The sequence below is a fragment of the Felis catus genome, chromosome D1, assembly GCF_018350175.1.
Source record: "Felis catus isolate Fca126 chromosome D1, F.catus_Fca126_mat1.0, whole genome shotgun sequence".
NCBI classification, from domain to species: Eukaryota; Metazoa; Chordata; class Mammalia; order Carnivora; family Felidae; genus Felis; species Felis catus.
The window spans coordinates 105600732-105618127 of NC_058377.1; the positions used below are offsets into that span (position 1 = coordinate 105600732).

The 17396-nt window shown below is 55.0% G+C and overlaps 1 protein-coding gene and 1 long non-coding RNA gene across 5 annotated transcripts in view; one reads left to right on the forward strand and one right to left on the reverse strand.

Moving 5' to 3' along the window:
- Nucleotides 1-4284: 4284 nt before the first annotated feature.
- On the reverse strand, nucleotides 4285-16941 carry FADS1 (fatty acid desaturase 1). 3 transcript variants are annotated; one of them, XM_003993434.6, is made up of 12 exons: nucleotides 16652-16941; nucleotides 14535-14645; nucleotides 13739-13936; nucleotides 12926-13027; nucleotides 12690-12818; nucleotides 8536-8596; nucleotides 7047-7123; nucleotides 6032-6129; nucleotides 5728-5824; nucleotides 5368-5447; nucleotides 5133-5258; nucleotides 4285-4776 (listed from the first exon to the last, which is right to left on the reverse strand). In XM_003993434.6, the coding sequence occupies exons 1-12, from the start codon at nucleotides 16841-16843 to the stop codon at nucleotides 4725-4727; spliced, it is 1323 nt and encodes a 440-aa protein (XP_003993483.3). In that variant the 5' UTR covers nucleotides 16844-16941; the 3' UTR covers nucleotides 4285-4724. The 3 variants fall into 3 exon arrangements, with proteins under 3 accessions (XP_003993483.3, XP_006937456.1, XP_044895357.1); XM_006937394.5 differs by lacking the exon at nucleotides 16652-16941 and adding an exon at nucleotides 16388-16526; XM_045039422.1 differs by lacking the exon at nucleotides 16652-16941 and adding an exon at nucleotides 15259-15384.
- LOC109492160 overlaps nucleotides 16675-17396 on the forward strand; it is a 57626-nt gene continuing 56904 nt past the window's right edge. For both annotated transcript variants that reach the window (XR_006586656.1, XR_002736386.2), the window contains exon 1: nucleotides 16675-16796. This is a non-coding gene — a long non-coding RNA (uncharacterized LOC109492160). The remainder of the gene's footprint in view (nucleotides 16797-17396) is intronic.

Here is a 17396-nt window from a genome sequence, read left to right on the forward strand (position 1 = left end):
CCAGAATGTCGTGTTCTTTGAGAACATTTGAAAACACCTTGAGGGGCGCCTGGGTGGCTCATTCAGTTGAGCATCCGACTTCCGCTCAGGTTATGATCTCGCATCTTGTGGGTTCGAGCCCTGTGTCCTCTGTGCTGACAGCTCAGAGCCTGGTTCGGATTCTGTGTCTATCTCTCTGCCCCACCCCCACCTACGCACTGTCTCTCTCTCTCTCTCTCTCTCTCTCTCTCTCTCTCTCTCGCTCTCATATAAATAAACATTAAAAAAAAAAAAAACCCAAACATCGTAAGTGCCCCCAGGCTTCAGGAAGTAGGTAAGGTTCTTTTCACTCCCAAGAGAACACACTGTCGATGTATCCTTGTTACAAGAGGTTTGAGAGTGGCCACAAGATGGCGCCACGCTCCACAGAATGACCAAAGTGGCCTTGGCAGTACATCAGCCATTTGTAGGTGGATGCCTAGTTTAACTTGCTGGGAAACAAGTTTTAATAAATCGAATGGGTTCCTAGTTTTCCACCTGCTGTGTGGGATAAAGGAGCTTCTCGGAGAAAGCCTCACAATTTAGATCAACTGCTTCACGGTGTCCGAGCATTTGTTCTACCGGTTTATAAATTGTTCAAAACCGCACTTCAAAAGTCACTTTCTCGCTCCTCTTGTGACATCAAATTCAGGTGGCTGTTTCCCATAAAGATGGAATGTTTGAAAAGTTATAATCCTGATAAAACTTGGCAAGGCGCTGTCCTGTTTGAGTTTCTCCTTTTTTAGCATTCCTATCACTGCTGTTTAAAGTTACCAGGGACACTTTTTTTTTTTTATTTTTTTTAACGTTTATTTATTTTTGAGACAGAGAGAGACACAGCATGAACGGGGGAGGGGCAGAGAGAGAGGGAGACAAAGAATCGGAAGCAGGCTCCAGGCTCTGAGCCATCACCCCAGAGCCCGACGCGGGGCTCGAACTCGTGGACCGTGAGATTGTGACCTGAGCTGAAGTCGGACGCTTAACCGACTGCGCCACCCAGGCGCCCCGTAAAGTTACCAGGGACACTTAAGCAGCCGGAAATCTAAGCTGCCTGTGTTCCAACAGATTAAGCGGGTAGAAGACTAGAGGCTGGTGGTTTTCAAAATTTCTCATGGAGCAACCTGTTTTTCAAATGAAATCTTACATGGAATCTCAGGATATGAGCTCCAGTTGAAGCAGGAGCGGGATATAGTCTCCCCAGCAGTGCTGTTCCCGTGACGATGGGACCCTGAAAACCACTGGTAGAGACGGAAGGTTCTACTCCGAGGGCACGGATCGTAGTTTTGTTCACTGCTGTCTCCAGCGGTTGAAACGGATTTTCTCCGATTGGCCCATGCCACACAAGTAACAAGAGCCCCAAGGAATTTGATGGCTAAGCCCGTGGTTCTGGTGATGGGGCCCAGAGGCGGAAAGACTTCCTACGGAGCAATCACCTGATCACCTCGGTGCAGTAGTTAAGGGCTTGTATCCTGTGGCAGTCAAAACATGCAGAGTGGTTTTTCCTCTTGTGTTTTCAGTTCCAGTTGTCTGGTCTTTTCTAAAAGGTTTAACCACCGCACACTGCAGGGGAAACCAGTTCTACAAATTATTACCTAGCACGTCTAATACTCTTGCTCAAAAAGAGAGCTGTTGTAATAGCATTGGGGTTAAAAAGGCATTGTGCCAGCAGAGAAGGATTTGGGCAGAAAGGAGACTAACAGGGACTACCCATACGGAGACTAGAATGTTCAAAAGGGCCAGGGTGTTGCCTCATGACAGACGCATGGGACGCCTGCCTAGTGTGTCTGGCCAGTCAAGCATTTGAACACAGGGGGTCACGAGGAGGGCCTGGCTTTCCTTTTCCTTGCCATAGCCCACCCGTGCCTTGTTTTCCGGAGGATCCTGGTGTTCTGCCCAAAGGCCTTGTGGAAAGGGGAATCTGGGAACTCCTGGTCAGAAAGAGCCAGAGGTAGGTGGTACCTTACAGCACAGGCCTAAATTCTCCCATTGACAGACAGACAAGAGCTTCGTGGATTACAAGTGACTATAGCCTTCAGGTGGTCAAAATTAACTTTATTTTTCAGCCTTACTTCTTGGAGATGTAGTAACATCAACACAAAGGACACGGATGTCGGCCTAATTAAAGAAACAAAGATGCACATAGAGGCCGGAACTCTAGAACACGGGAGTTCAAAGGTTAGTTTTGCCAGTCTGTGACTGGCGGTGACTTGTATGGTCTTTGAGCCTGTTTTCTCGTGTCACTGCTTGGATTTGAAATGACTCCTGTTACTGTTGTAACGGTCTAAGCCTTTTGTCACTGGGGTGTCCCTCTGTGGCCACGTGAGACCACACCGGTCTAGGTTAAGGAGAGAAGGCCACGGTGGTTGAAGTGCTTCGAGGGCCCGGCCTTGGCTCAGTAAGCATCACTGGATTTGCTCAGCTTGGCAGCCAGATGGCTCGATAGGCTGGTGACCCCACGCTGAAACCCTAGGTAGCAGGGAACCAGGGGGATAGGGAAGGGTCAGTACCTATTCTGGAGTGAGGAAGCCAACGAAAGTAGAACGTTTCAATTCTACTTCTCATTTTTCGACCCAGGCTGTTTTAAAGCGGGTTCTGGCCAAATGGAAAAGATCGGAGTATGCTCTGGCAACCCGTCCTCCCCATGTTTGTTGCTTCTTTAATCTTTGTTTTGACACACCTCTCGAGGGATCCCAACGGCCCTTCCATAGGTGGTACCTTGAACCCCATCCCAACTTGCCTTGATGATCTTTATTCTCTCCTAAAACTAAATGTGGACTCTCCTAGGGCTCTTTTTCCTTCTACTTTGAAGTTTCCTCCTCTCTGTATCCACAATGCTCAATGCGCTTAGAGTAGATGCTGTTGAACAGGCAACCAATCCCCCCACCCCCGTCGGCACTGGAAGGTGTGGATGTGAGGAGGGAAGGTGTTGAAGGCGGGTCGACAAACCCTGGGAATTAAGGCAGGCTCCTGAGTACATTCCTTTGTTCAGTCTAGAGATGGGTTAAACGGTTAAGAATTTAAAAATTGTATTTCGGAATTACACTGGTGGGCTTCTTAAAGAGATTGTCCTAAATTCCTGCCTGGTCTCCGGCTGGGAAGGATGCTTGAACGGCTGAGGGTTGATAGCTCACAAAACTTCTGTGTTTTTTTTATCTTCCTATCTCTGGTTTAGAACTATGAAGTGATTGTATTTAATTCACTGTTCCTACTCAGAAGGAATACTATAACATAAGTTAGGTTGTAGACAATGTCTTACGGCCCTTCTATTCTTTAGGACTACAATCTGTGGTTTCCTCGTGACTGGTAATTCAGGGTCTCCCAATGTGGTCCACTTGTGCTACTTTATTAAACTTGGAATTAATTACAGGTAGGAAGGCAGAGGGAAACCCCTGGGGGCCCTCATTTGTGTCAAAGGCAGAAGATTCAGTTGCCCCATGTGGTCACTTGCTTATGGATCAAGAAATGGACTCCCCATCCTAGAAGTGTCCTGTTCCTTGGGTGGTGGTTGCAAGAGATGAACCCCAGGTAAAGGGATTCCGAGTGGCCAGCAACTCTTTCTGCTGTTTTGGCAAGACCTAGGACCTACTGCTCCCTGGGTGCCCTGGATGGACCATGAGCTCAAAACCAGTAGGGCCAGGATCCTTTAAAGTCAGATGTTTCCATTACCACAGCCCTGGCCTTTGCCCTGCCCACTTCTACAAGTGGGAAGAGTGCTTCTCCAGCAGCCTGAGGCAGACCTAGGTCCCCCCCTAGCCCTAGAGTAGGCTGAGCCTCCCAGTGTGCTATGCCAGGCCTCAAATCTAAGCACTAACCCTTCCTTTCTAAATCTTGCTCGGAAGGTTCAGCTGCTCTGTCTCCCACCAGCCTGCGAACCTCTGAGGTTTGCATGTGAGGGTGAAGGCGCTGAGAAGCGGACCAGTGAGATGGGCTCACCCCTTTCCTGGCTGGAATTTTATATATTTGTCTATTTTAATGTTTACTTGTTTATTTTGAGAGTGAGTGAGAGAGAGAGAGAGAACGTGAGCAGGGGAGGAGCAGAGAGAGAGAGAACATGAGCGAGGGAGGAGCAGAGAGGGAGAGAGAGGGAGAGAGAGAGAGGGGGGAGAGAGAGGGGGGGAGAGAGAGAGAGAGAGAGAGAGAGAGAGAGAGAGAGAGAGAGAGAGAGAATCCCAAGCAGGCTCTGTGTTGTCAATGCAGAGCCCAATCTGGGGCTTGAACTCAGGAACCGTGAGATTGCGACCTGAGGCAAAGTCAAGAGTCTGCTGCTTAACCGACTGAGCCACCCAGGCACCCCCTGGATGGAATTTTTATGCTCATTCTCTTCCTGATCTCTGGGCTCAATAGGTCCTCCCTAGTCTTCCAACACCCTTGGACCCCCTTCTTTGCTCACCAACCATCTGCATCTGCCAAACTAGAAAAAGGAAACAAAACTGTCACATCTCTGCCCCATCAGGCCCACTGCTCCTTCCAGAAGGCATGCACGGTCCCCTACCCCTTTGGGTCTTAAATCTGTGCCTGGAAGATAAAGGGGGGAGGTTTGAGTCAGAGTCTTTGTCTCCTCAAACCCACCCCCTTTGAATATTAGAATTATAGTGGCATTGTCCCATAAGCTCCCCTCTGCTTTGGTGCAGACTCCCCTTCCTGGTGGGCTGGTGTTATCGGTGAAGACAGACATCTCTTCCAGGTGGGGGGAGGAGTGCCAGTCGTTACTGGTGAAGGTAGGCATCTAGCCAGAGCTGCCCAGACTCCTTCAGTGAGCTGTGGGGGCAAGTTGGGAACAAGCAGTGAGAGAGAGAGGGCAGAGCCAAGCCCGTAAGCCAAACCACCCTACAGAAGCCGTATAGGGAGGCTCTTACGGAGGTACAGAGGCTGATCTCCATGGCATATGGCCCCTTCCCTCCCCCTTGCTCCTAAGAAAGAGCTTGGGCCATGGCATTGACGGCAAAGGCCTGACTTGGCCCACAAGGCCAGCAGGGCACCCTGCCTTTGTCTTGGTGACCTCCATTCCAGAGGACCGGGGACACCTGCCTGTTGCTCCTATCCTACACATCACCAACCCCACTGCCCGCCCTCTTCCCCCCCTGCCAGCCATCTTCCCAGGGTCAGGTACTCACTAGACGATGTCGGCGAAGGCTGAGAACAGGGGCTTGGACTGGTACTCTATGCCATGCTTGGCACACAGGGATTGCACCAGGGGGGCCACTTTATGGTAATTGTGTCGAGGCATCATGGGGAAAAGACTTCAGGGAGAACGGGACAGTCAGTGGCTCCTATTCCACTGTTCCCACCTCCTTGCTTTCCCCCCACGGACCCTCCCAAGGACGCTGCTTCTCAGGTCTCCCTACTTACTGGTGCTCGATCTGGAAGTTGAGATGTCCACTGAACCAGTCATTGAAGGCAGACTTGTGGACATTGCATGTCGCCTGGAGCTGGGAGAAGAGGGCAGGGGAGAGCATGACGCTGCGTGCCAGATGTAAAGGCCGAGCTGGCCTTCTTCCAAGTAGAGCTGGCTGAGAGGAGGGGGTGTGGGACCGTCCCTGGTCACTCCCTTCTCCGTGTGGTGGCAGGGCAGAAGCTTCAAGCTCATGAGGCAGCGCTGTTGGGGGACTTAACTGTTGCCGCCCCCGCCCCCTAGCCTGCATCTGTGCCCACCCACCCTGTTTATTAGTTGTGTTATTCCCAGGTATCTTCCAAGTGACTGTCCCTTACCTGGGTGGAGACCCAGTCCATGTTCCGGTCGTGATCAATGTGCATGGGGATGTGGTTCATCTGTGTGACCCACACAAACCAGTTGCTTTCCAGGAACCTGGTGGATTATGGCGCACAGACAAGCAGGGGACGAGTCAGAGCCCCGCCTCTCCCCCAGATTACTGCTCTAGCCTGGCCATCTTCCCAAGCCCACCCCTGAAACACCCCCTGCCTCTTAAAGCCCCAGCACGGCCCCCACACCAGACTCGTGACTCCCAAACACCTCCTTTTCTTTGCCAGCCCCCCTCCCCCCATCAACTACTACCTGACCATGAAGAAAAGGCCCAGGAGGCCTTTCAGCCCCAACAGCGGCATGTAAGTGAGGGATATGCGGGCGTAGAAGCTGATCATCCAGGCCAAGTCCTGCGTGGAGAGGTAGAGGGCACTATGACTGGCACAAAGCACTTCTTCCTCTTCCTCTTCCACCTATTTGCACGGCACAGCCGTTCTGCCAGGTGCCCGGACTGGAGCACCTGTCCGCTGCTCGCAGCTGCCCAGTCCTGCCGTATCTAGTGCCGCCTCTCCTTCCGGTCCTGGCAGCAGCCCCCAGTCCTCCTCGCCTGTTTCTCACAGGCGCCAAGGCCCCCCGCCTCCAGCTCCTCCCAACCCACCTAAGTTCTTTATCCCTTCATCATGCTGCCAAATGAATCTTCCGGGACCAAGGCTCGGTCTGCACCAGTGCCCTGATTGAACCTCCGGCCACTGTTCTGCACCGCGGTCCTCCCCCGACACTTGAGTCCACAACGTATCCAGTGGCCAAACTTGCCCCTCCCTTCCCGGCTTCTCTGCTCAGAGTCCATCCTTGCTGCACCCCACCTCCTCCAAGGCCAGCCAGAAGGGACTTCGCAAAGCCTTTTCCAATGCCTCTCGTCCAGCCAGAGGCAGCAGGGCCTTTTGGAATCTCAGAACCTCCTGCTTCTACCTCTTTGGGGTCAACAACATCTGTTTCATCAGACATTTCCTGGGAGCAGGTGCCATCTCGTACTCACCTGCCCCCCCCGCCCCCCCCCCCCCCCAGCCTGGCTGGCCCCTGGCTTTCCGCTGAGCACAAGAGCCTCAGGAGATGCCGGCAGGATGGAAGAGGGCACTGGGAGTCAGGTCGTCTGCTGAGCCCAGATCATCCCGTCTAGAGACCAAGAAGGTCTATACTTGGTTCTATTACTTTGCTCTAAATTAGGCCTGGGGTAGGTCACAGTGGGATTTCCTCTGGAGAACCCCGTTCCCCTCCATCAGGGTACTGAAGACAAAGCATGTGGGACTCTGGGGCCATGGATACTCACCACCCACTTTTTCCGCTGGAAAACAAAATAGAAAATATACCACTGGAAGTAGAGAGGCAGCAAGGCTGGGGGCCCAACTGGGGAGGAAATGGAGACAGAGAGGAGGTGTGAGCAGCATGGGGGCAGTTCAGTGCCAGAGAGGGGGCCTCTGGCATGGGGCTGCCCCCCTGCCGTCTGTTCCTGTGGCCCCTTCCAGCCGCCTTGGCATTCCTCAATCCATTGGAACCGGCAGGCACTGCGGTGGGCATGAGTGCGAGTCTGAGGAAGGCAGAGCCCCCTGAGAGGATGCCGGGATGGGGAGGGGTGGGAGTGGCATTCCTTTCCAGTGGAAGAAGGCAGCTGGGAAACTCAGGCTCCACGCACAGAACCTGGCTCCGCTGCCATGCTTTTAGAAGAGCACCTCCAATTCTCCCCATGTGCCCCGGCCCCAGGCTTGCCCCTGCCTGGCCTCATGATCACCTGCCCCGTGTTCTTGCCTGCTCTGCCATGCAGGTGAAGAGACAGGAGCAGGTAAGTGTGTGTGTGTGTGTGTGTGTGTGTGTGTGTGTGTGCGCGCGCGCGCGCGCGCGCGCGCGCGCCGGGCTGGGGGTGGGTGTCCCTGCTGATGCTTCATAGGCTGAAAGCTCACTCCCTTGGACTAGGGAAATGAGCCCATGCCACTGAACCCGAAGCCCTGGAGGTCAGGGGTGGGAAGGGGCAGAGAAGCTTCTCTTAAAAGTGGGAGTTGAAGAAGCGGCCCCATCCTATATGCTGTCCCATTTCCTTTTCTGTATCCCTTCTCTGCAGGGCCCTGACGCCTACCTATAACCCCCTGCGTGACAGGGCTCACCCACGGCTCCTCTACCCCGATGTGCCATGGATTCTAACATTCTTCTCCAGTAGTGAAGGTTCGTAATAGGCAGTTAGGATAAGTTCTTTAGAGCTAAAATAGGATCGATGGAATCCTCCCCTCCCTTCCTTTAAAAATCTGAATTCTCCAAAGAATTCTAAAACTCCAGTTTTAGGCATTATGGAGATTTTAAAAGCAAAGAACATAGTGCAGTCTTCAGAAAGAGCTTAAGACGGGCTGCAGAAAATGTCCTCCTTTTCCGCTGTCACTGCTCCTCCGCTCCCATAGTCACGTCTACCTTTTATCCCCCTGGGTGTTGGGACTGTGCCCCACTGAGTCACCTTGACGTGCGTTTGTTTCACAAGGTCTAAGATAAAGTTTAAGGTTTAATTGGGACAATTGCACCTGACTATTCAACTGTCTTGTGAAAGCCAGGGTGGGACTGGAGGAACGAGTCTGCCCCTAACACAAATGCCTGCTGTCCCTGCTCAGGTGACATGACAGTTGGCTCCCAGGCAGGGAGGAACCAGCTGGGGACACGGGACTTCCCCCAGCCATTACTCAAAATGCCGTAAACCTCCACAAAGTCATTTCTTCCCCACAATCCCGTTGGCACCCCCATCCCGAGATAGTCCCCCAGTGTCGCCGGAGGTCACTCACTCAGGAAGAAGTATTTGTGCTGGTGGTTGTATGGCATGTACTTTTTCTTCTGTTTCCCAAGCTGTGAAGAAAAGCAAACGCAAATGAGTACCCACAGAACCAGTCACCCGGTTCCCCTCCTGCGGTGACCTTGGCTTTTCCCTGCTCGGGAGTTCAGGCCTATTCCAGGGGCCGTCAGCTTGGTGCTACTGGAAGGCTCCAGCAGGCCCAGCCTTCCCTCCATCCAGCACCTGGCACGTGAAGGCCTGGGCTGTAATAAGCCAGGTGCACCACACCACGGTGCACGGCTCAATGGCCCATGCCCACATGAGGGACGAGCACGACAGCGTCTATGGGTCCTCAGGACTCCCTGCGTTCTCCAAAGACACCTCTGTCATAAGGGGTCTAGGCCCCTCCGTGTCCCCCCCCCCCCCATCTCCCATCTGGTACTTTTTTGACTTCAAACTCTCCATGGACAACCATTTATACCCCTACACAGGTCGGTATGTATTCCCTCTGCATCCATCCATCCACCTCTCTTTTGGTGTCTTGATTTCAACGAGAACTTTATAAAATCCCTTGAACGCTAAGGAAAGTTGGGCAAATGTTTGTGGGAAGGATACCAAGACCTTGGCAAGTCTGAAGGTTCTGGCAAGGCTTTTCCGGGTAGTGACTGTTTTGTAAGCCTAGCTGCTGAAGAGACAGGCTGGTGCTGCCGGGTCAGTCAGCCTGGAACCTCTCGCCATGGGCACCCAGGATCGTGACAGCAAAGCTCCGCTGACTCCCTTGATGGTTCCTTCTGCCCCGCCTGCCTCAGTTAGTTCTGGCAACCAGATAACCACAGAGCACAGGTGGCGCTCTACCCCCGAGCAGAATGCCAGCACATCTTTTCCCTGCATCCTCCCACTGTTTTGACAGTAACATTTCTTCTTATCTATCACCAGCTTATTCTGTGCAAGGTGCTTCTGCTAAATGAAACATTCTTTCTATATTAACTGATTAATTCAGCAAGTATTTACTGAGCACCTACTACGTGCCAGGCACTGTTTTAAGTGCTGAGGATACAGAGGCAAACAACACAAAGTTCCTAGTCTTGTGGGGCTTGTAATCTGAGGACAGGAAGCTGGTGGTAAATCTGTGAACAGAGCTCAAGGTAACTACAGATTAAAAACAGGAAAATATGGGGTGCTTGAGCAGCTCAGTCGGTTAAGCATCTGACTTTGGCTCATGATCTCAAAGTTCGTGGGTTCAAATCCCGCATCAGGCTCTATGCTGATAGCTGGGAGGCTGGGGCCTGCTTTGGATTCTGTGTGTGTGTGTGTGTGTGTGTGTGTGTGTCTCTCTCTCTCTGTTCCTCCCCTGCTTGTGTGCATGTGCTCTCTCTCTCTCTCAAAAATAAATAAATACACCTTTTTAAATAAAAATAAAAAAATAAAAACGGGCGCCTGTGTGGCTCAGTCGGTTAAATGTCTGACTTAAGCTGAGGTCATGATCTCGCAGTTCGTGGGTTCCCCGCATCAGGCTCTGTACTGATGGCTCGGAGCCTGGAGCCTGCTTCGGATTCTGTGTCTCCTCTCTCTGCTCCTCCCCCTCTAGCGCTCGCTCTCTCAAAAATAAACAAACATTAAAAAAAATTTTTTTTAAATAAAAATAAAAACAGGAAAATACGACAAAGTGACAGAGGCGGTGTTTTGGCTAAGGTGGTCTCTCTGAGGTGCTGACGTCTGAACTGAGACCTGAATAAGGAGCCAGCAAAGCAAAAGTTCAGGGGAAGAGCATTTAAAGCAGAGGGAATAGCCAGAAAGGGCAGTATGGCTGGGAACAGCAAGCAACGGCAGAGAAAGACAGATTGACAAGGCTAGAAAACTTGGGATGGCCAATTCACGCTGGACCTCAGAAAGCCCCAGTAAGACCTCAGTAACCAGCGTGGGTTTTATTCCGGTGATGATGGGAAGGCCACTGGAAGGCTTTCAACAGGTGTAGTATCATCAGCTTTGCACTTTAAAAGGCTCGCTCTGCCGGGAGGAGGGGAGAACGAACTGTGGGAATGGGTACAGTTGCAGGGAGAACAACGAGGCTGGAGTAGTAACCCAGCTCCAAGATGGATGCGTGTGTGTGTGTGTGTGTGTGTGTGTGTGTGGTGGGGGGAGACAGGAAACAGTGGAGATGGGGAAATGGATCTGGGGTGTTTTGGAGACAGTATTAACAAGGTTTGTCGATGAACTGGATGTTGGGGTGAAGCTCACCCCGTCCCAAGCAACATTGAGCCAGATGAGGGGCACCTGTCTTGTGCGGTGACGTGTGTGGGAAGAACAGTGGCTTCCTATTTGGGAACTGTTATGGGAGCCCTATCCACTGCTGCTTCCTTGAATGGCGATCAGATGCTATCCTGATCCTCAGAACTGCCCTACTGTGTTTCAACTCTCAGAGCCACAAAGTTTGTATTGAGGGTGAGGTGTCCGCTGCACGTGGGGATTAGCACCCAGGTGAATTGCGCCCAGAGGGGTGGAACCAAATGCCAAGCAGCCTGTGGCCAAGGCATTTACTAACAGGCTGCCCATCCTCAGCCTTGTAACTAGACGGGAAGACGTATCTATTGGTCCTAGATCATCGTCTATTTTTTTTTAAGGTTTTTTTTAATGTTTATTTGGTTTTTTGGTTTTTTTTTTTTAACATTTATTTATTTTTGAGACAGAGACAGCATGAACGGGGGAGGGTCAGAGAGAGAGAAGGAAACACAGAATCTGAAACGGGCTCCAGGCTCTGAGCTGTTAGCACAGAGCCCGATGCAGGGCTCGAACCCACAAACCGCGCGATCGTGACCTGAGCCTAAGTCAGATGCTTAACCGACTGAGCCACCCAGGCGCCCCTGTTTATTCGTTTTTGACAGAGAGACAGAACATGAGTGGGGGAGGGGCAGGGAGAGAGGGAGACAAAGAATCCGAAGCAGGCTCCAGGCTCTGAGCCATCAGCACAGAGCCTGACACGGGGATCGAACCCACAGATGCTCAACCGACTGAGCCACCCAGGCGCCCCGATCATTTTCTATTTTTTGTGTCTGCCGATAGGAGTTTCTTGAAAACCCCAGTACCAAGATGCAATAGAGGCAGCGGTGTGAGAAGGTGACGATACGAGTGTGGACAAGAGTCACATGCTCTGCCTAACAACCCATATTGCTCTTGAAGTAGCCACTTGAGGCAGGTGGGGCCAGAGCTGAGTCAACGTCTGCCCACTGTTGACCAGAACATAGTACTGGATGTGTAGCAAACCAAGTCCCTGTGTAGTGGGTGGGAAAATGAGGATGTTATGGACAGGCAGCAGCCTCAAACGCGGGGCTCCCGGGGTCAGGACAGCTGGTGCTGTGAGGCCTCTCCGCATTGTCCTCCTCATAGCCAGAGGGGAGGGCCGCCAGGCTACTTGCACTCACTCATGCTTGGAATGGAAAGGGGTTGAACAGCTGAATTCTTGGCATGCTGACATAGCATACAGAGAGGGAGGGAACCTGGCGCAACTCAGACCGCAGCAGAGAGCCTTGGCACAAAGGTTTCAAAGGAATTTTGCAAACAACCCTGCTGGCTGTTCAAAGCCTCCTACTGACGCTCATCCTTTGGCAACTGCATTACAACTTTTGCTCATAACTCCGGTGGGAACTCAAACCCAACGCTAACCACCCCGGAAGTCAGGCTGGGGTCAGGTGGGTGGGAAGAACCAGCCAATGGATGGATGTTCCAGGCACTGGGCATCAAAGAAGACTCAAACAGCCTGTGGATGGGGAAAACTGAGGCACGGGAGGATATCAAAGTGCACGGGGCCGGGGGTGGGGGGCGGGGATCGGGAAGATGACTGCCTGGGGTAGGAGTGTCCAAAAACACCCCGAGGAGGGCCGTCCATCACCTTCAAGGATGACCAGAGATTTGCGCCATAACCTCCCAGTCATCCTTTGGCTCCTTTGTAGAATGAGGTGCCTTTATGCAATTAACTGCTTGCTGGCGTGAACTCAGCAGGGAGAACAAACGATTCTGCCCCCGGCAGCTTATTCACTGCCTGCTGCCTCCCACAGGTGCCAGCCAGCCAGTTGTCCCCAACGTCTTAACCGCACTGAGCACTGCCCTCAGAGCCCTCCGTTCTGGTTGGCTCCCATTCTCTAAGGCCGTTCCACCAATACCTCCACTCACCTCCACAGAGAGGATCTTCCCCAGGGCAAAAAAGAACGGGTGCATGTTGATGTCCGGGTCTTTGCGGAAACAGTTGGGCTTGGCATGGTGCTGGAAGTGCAAGTGGTTCCACCAACTGGCGGGGGCGCCCTACAGAAAAGTAGGGCCGTGAGTCCGAAAGCCCAGCGTTCTCCCCAAACCCCCAAGGAATCCCCTCATCGACCGGAGTTCCGAGAGCCCCTCCCCATCCCATTGACCTTCAGGTGGCCAATCACGAAATGATGGAGCAGGTGGTTCCAAGTAGAGGTGCTGAAGACGGACAGGTGCCCGAAGTCATGCTGCAGCCAGCCAGCCTGAGCCTGGGCGAGAAAGGTTAGCGCTGAGAGCAAAACCCGCCGTTCCGGCATCCCTCTCACTGACCTCAGCGACTCCTCTGCGTCACCCCCTTCCTTCGTCTCCCTAGCCCCTGTGACTGCTACAGTACCCTGAGCACAACCCGGAAGGAGTCAGGCTCCTAACTCTGCCTCTGCCGCTAACTCACATGAGAGTGGGGGCAAGTCACTATCTTCTCCCTGTTCTTCAGTTTCCCCAGCTCTGGAGTTCTAGGACCTAGGATGTGCCGAATCGCGACTACGAAACAGGACAGGGTGACAGAGGCGAGAAGGCTCGGCAAATGGGTTCTGCCATTAGGGCCCAAGCATTATTAGCATGTTGGGCAACGTGGTGGGGAGGAGAAAGCCAAGCTTTGCTGAGAAGTCAGAACCTGGGCTCTTGGCACACTCGGGCTATGGCAGAACCGGACTACGAAGCTTCAGGTAAATTCCACAGAAAGAAGGGGGCCCGTGGAGGAGGGCTTGGGGAGGCAGTGAGGAAATGAAGGCGCACACGTGGCCAAGGAGCAGACAGAAGCCACGGACAACAAAATCTCTCTCTGCCCTAACTCTGCCCCACGTCCTCAGCGCTGCCCCGGCACAGGGCCGGGCTCGTGACCTTCTGAGGCATACAAAGAGCTTTCCCCGAGGATGCCGAGCATGGCCGTGCTCCTGACAAGCCAAGTGATGGCTTCTCACTTGAACCGTGCTGAGCAGCACCGCACACAGGAGGAAAGGCACAAAGGATGTCCCGAAGACCCAAAGGGTGAGCCAGGCAGCAACATCCAGCAGTAGGATGTGCAGCAGGTACAGCAGGAAGAAGACATGGTTGGCCTTCATGAGCCCCATCCGCTCCACGGTGGCCTGCAGCTCCCGGAACTCGTAGATCAGCTCTTTCTGCGGAAGAGTAGAGAGGGAAGGGCTATTATTCTTCCCAGCTGTACTCCAACATTGCTGGAAACAAGGGCCCTCTTAGGCTCGAGGACCCTCCACCCCCAGATCGTTGCAGGAAGTCCACAATCCTAGGTAAATATACAACACTGAGGAAAGGACAGGAGAAAGCGCTCTGGCGTCGCGCCGAGGAGCCTGTGGTCTTTGGAGTTAAACAGACTCGATTCAAGTGTCTGCTCCGCCGTTTGCTCACAGGGTGACTCTCGGCCACCTTGTTCAACCGCTCTGAGCCTCAGCTTTTTTCCTCTGTAAGTGTGTGAGGGTTAGCTGAGGGGGTGCCTGACACAGTGAGGGTTCGACAGATAGGCCTCCGTGATGGCAGCGGTGGTGGCGGCGGTGGCGGAGGTAGCCTTGCGAGAACCAGATGTTCCGAGGCCCCGCCTCCTGCCTTAGGCCTGCATCCCAACGACTAACCTGGGAGAAGCGGGGGCCTCAAGCCTTGCAAGAGCTACTGACTGTGGTCACCTGTGAGCCTAGCGAGGCCTGCCTTCTCTACCCCTTGCCCTTCAACAAACCACAGGGTCTCCAAACAGCAGAATCTCACATTTTTAGTGGGCTCGAAGCTGGGCTGCTCTGGAGACAGTTCTCCGATCAGGAGAGAGTTCATATACTTCCTCACAAGGCCCTTGTTGATGTGAAACGCCACAAAAGGATCCTGCAAGGAAAGGGAGAAGACAGACTGGTTAGGAAGCCAGCCCGGTCCCCTGTGACTCCTGGAGGGCTCACACCAGAGGCCATCCTCCTGACCCAGCAAGGAGGCCGGATCCAAGTTCAAACCACTTCCCTCCAGTCAGCTGCCCTTTGAGGGTGCTTAGACCTTCCCAGGTGTCCACAGCTCAGGAGCACCCCGACATGTGTTCTAGAAAGAAAGGCACCACACCAAGGAATACGAAGTGCAGGTAGGGGGACCACAGAAAGTCCTCTCTGGCCTGGCCTTTCCTCCAGGCACGTCTAGGGACAGCTTTTGCACAAGAATTTAGATATAAGCGAGAAGCGACTAGAAGGGATGGGTGGGGCTACGAGATTTCTGGTTGGTTTGTTTGTTTTCTGTGGGACTTTTAACAGACCCTCTCTGAGGCAGGGGTTCTTCATAAATTGTGGTTAGATTCCTTACGCCCGAACTGGGAAGTTTTGCATTTCTACCCCTTCTGCCGACTGCTGTTCCAGGTAGGGTTCCGTGTTTCCCCTAGGACTCTGACCACCCCGATCCCGGCCGGCCCCAGAGCGGCTACTTTTGATAATCTTTAGGTGGGGTAGGTCAGACCGACCCAGGCCTTACGGGGAACCTTCCCCGGCACTCTGAGGCGGGAGCCGGGGCGGAGCCGGTGGACGGTGGCACCACAAATCTGGACCAATCGCCAACCCCGCCGCCCGGCCATTCAGCCCGGGCCCCAAATCACACTGTGGGAAGACCCTGCGTCGGTGCCTGCTTCGTCTGCGCATGCGCTAGCCCACGTCTTCGCCTTCCGCCGCCGTCCGGGCTTCCCAGTGGTCACTCGGGGTGACCCCTGCAGGCTCTGGCCTTGCCACCCCCGGCCGGCCGCGTCGCTGGGAGGGGCGGGCCCTCAGCCCAAGACGTCTATGCTCCGCTGCGACAAAACGGGAACTCTGGCGGCCCCAGGCGCCCTCCGGGATGGCAAGGGCGGAGGGCGGGGACAGCGGAAGGGGTCGAACCGCCGGACTCGGGATGGCGAAAGGATGTAGGGGGGAGGGGACACGTTGAAGCAAAGCCTCCACGGGGCCCCACAGGGTCTCCAAATATGGCAAGAGGTGCCAGTTGCCGTAGCTCCGAGAGCAGGTGGTCTAGAAGGGGAAGGGCAGAACTGGGGCTGGGTGGCACGCGGACCCCTTAGTGAGGCCCGAAGGAGGAAGGATGCGAACCACAGCCTAGGAATGCAAACTGCTGTCCGCCACGGGGAATGGCTGGACACCCCGCTGGCCTGCGGCCGAGTGACCTCCCCACAGGATTCGAGGGCCGCTCCGAGGGTCCTTGCTAAGTGTATGCCCGCCCCGCCCCCACTTCTGCACGCCGCTCTATTATCCCCTGTGCACCATTAGTCGTCAGTCCTCTCCGGCCAGTGAGGCCCCTCCCTCACTGTGCGGGGGTGCCCAAGGCAGCGGGCGCCAAATTACTTTCCACCTCCGCCCTATCCCCGAGACTGCTTCCCTCTCCTGCTCCCGCTCGGCAAGCCTGCACGCGTAGTGTAGACACCGCTGCGCTCCCTTCCCACCCACCGAGACACAGGTTGAGACTCCCTCTCCCGGCCACTGACACCCCCCCCCCCCCCCCCCGGCCTCAGCAGCACCGCGGTCCCCGGCACCCTGCATCCTGGCTGTCCTCCCCACTTGTCCTGCTCTGGGCCCTGCCTAAATCTGGACACGGCAGACGGAACGCACGCAGGGCGGCGCAGTCCTTTGTTTGTGTGGGCACGTTGCCGGCCTCCACCTCCGCTCTCCTGATTCCAGTTTTCACAGCCATTGTCCTGCCCTTGCATCCCGTGTGGGGTCGCGGGCCACGGGGACGCTCGGCGCCTACTGGCTCTTCCCCGGGCTAGCTGGGAGTTACTCCGCGGGTGCCAAACTTCCTGCCTCGTGCACGGAACCTCCGGGGGCAGCCGCCCGGCCCCGCCTCCTCCCGTGCCTGCGTCCAGCAGCGCTCACCGTAGCATCCTGCCCCGCGTAGTGGCTGATGACCCGGGAGCCCCCCGGGTGCCGGCGGGTGAACTCGCTGATGTTGTACACCTTCCGGTCGATCACGAGCCACCGCTCATTCTCGCGCCCGGAGCGCTGCGCCACCTCGTCCCAGGTGAAGTAGCGCGGGTTCGGCGTCCGGGTAGGGGTCTGGGGGTCCATCGGGGCCGGGCGTCGCCGCGCGCCGGCGGGGCAGGGGCGTCAGGCGCGCGCTCGGGGCCCGCGGGCTAGCGCGCGCCGACCTCGCGTGCGCGGAGCGCGGGACGGCTTGCGCGCGCCGGGTTTTCAGTACCCGCGGCACGGACCGCGGAGCCTCGCTGCGCGCGCTCCCATTGGTCGAGCCGCGTGGCGCGGGGAGCGAGCCCCCGCCTTCCCGCCGGGACCCGCGCGGGGCAGGCCCGGGCGGGCGCGCCCCCTCGCAGGCTCCGTTGGAGGGGGGAGGTCACCGAGGGCGCCGCCTCCGGACTCGCGGCTCTCGCGGCTCCCGCTCCCGGGGAGGCGGTGGGCGGGATTTCGTTTGTGCGGGCGGGGCGGGGGCTCAGGGCTGCCCCCGGGGACTGGTCTTTGGGCTCCTGGCCACGCCGGTCCACCGGTCGTGCGGCCAGAAATAACCGTGAGAACCTTTGGCGGTTATCTTGTGAGCGGCATCATTATGGTTTTTTGGGTTTGGGACGCGCTGAGGATTTATTTTGCCCCAAATGACGTTTAAAAACGC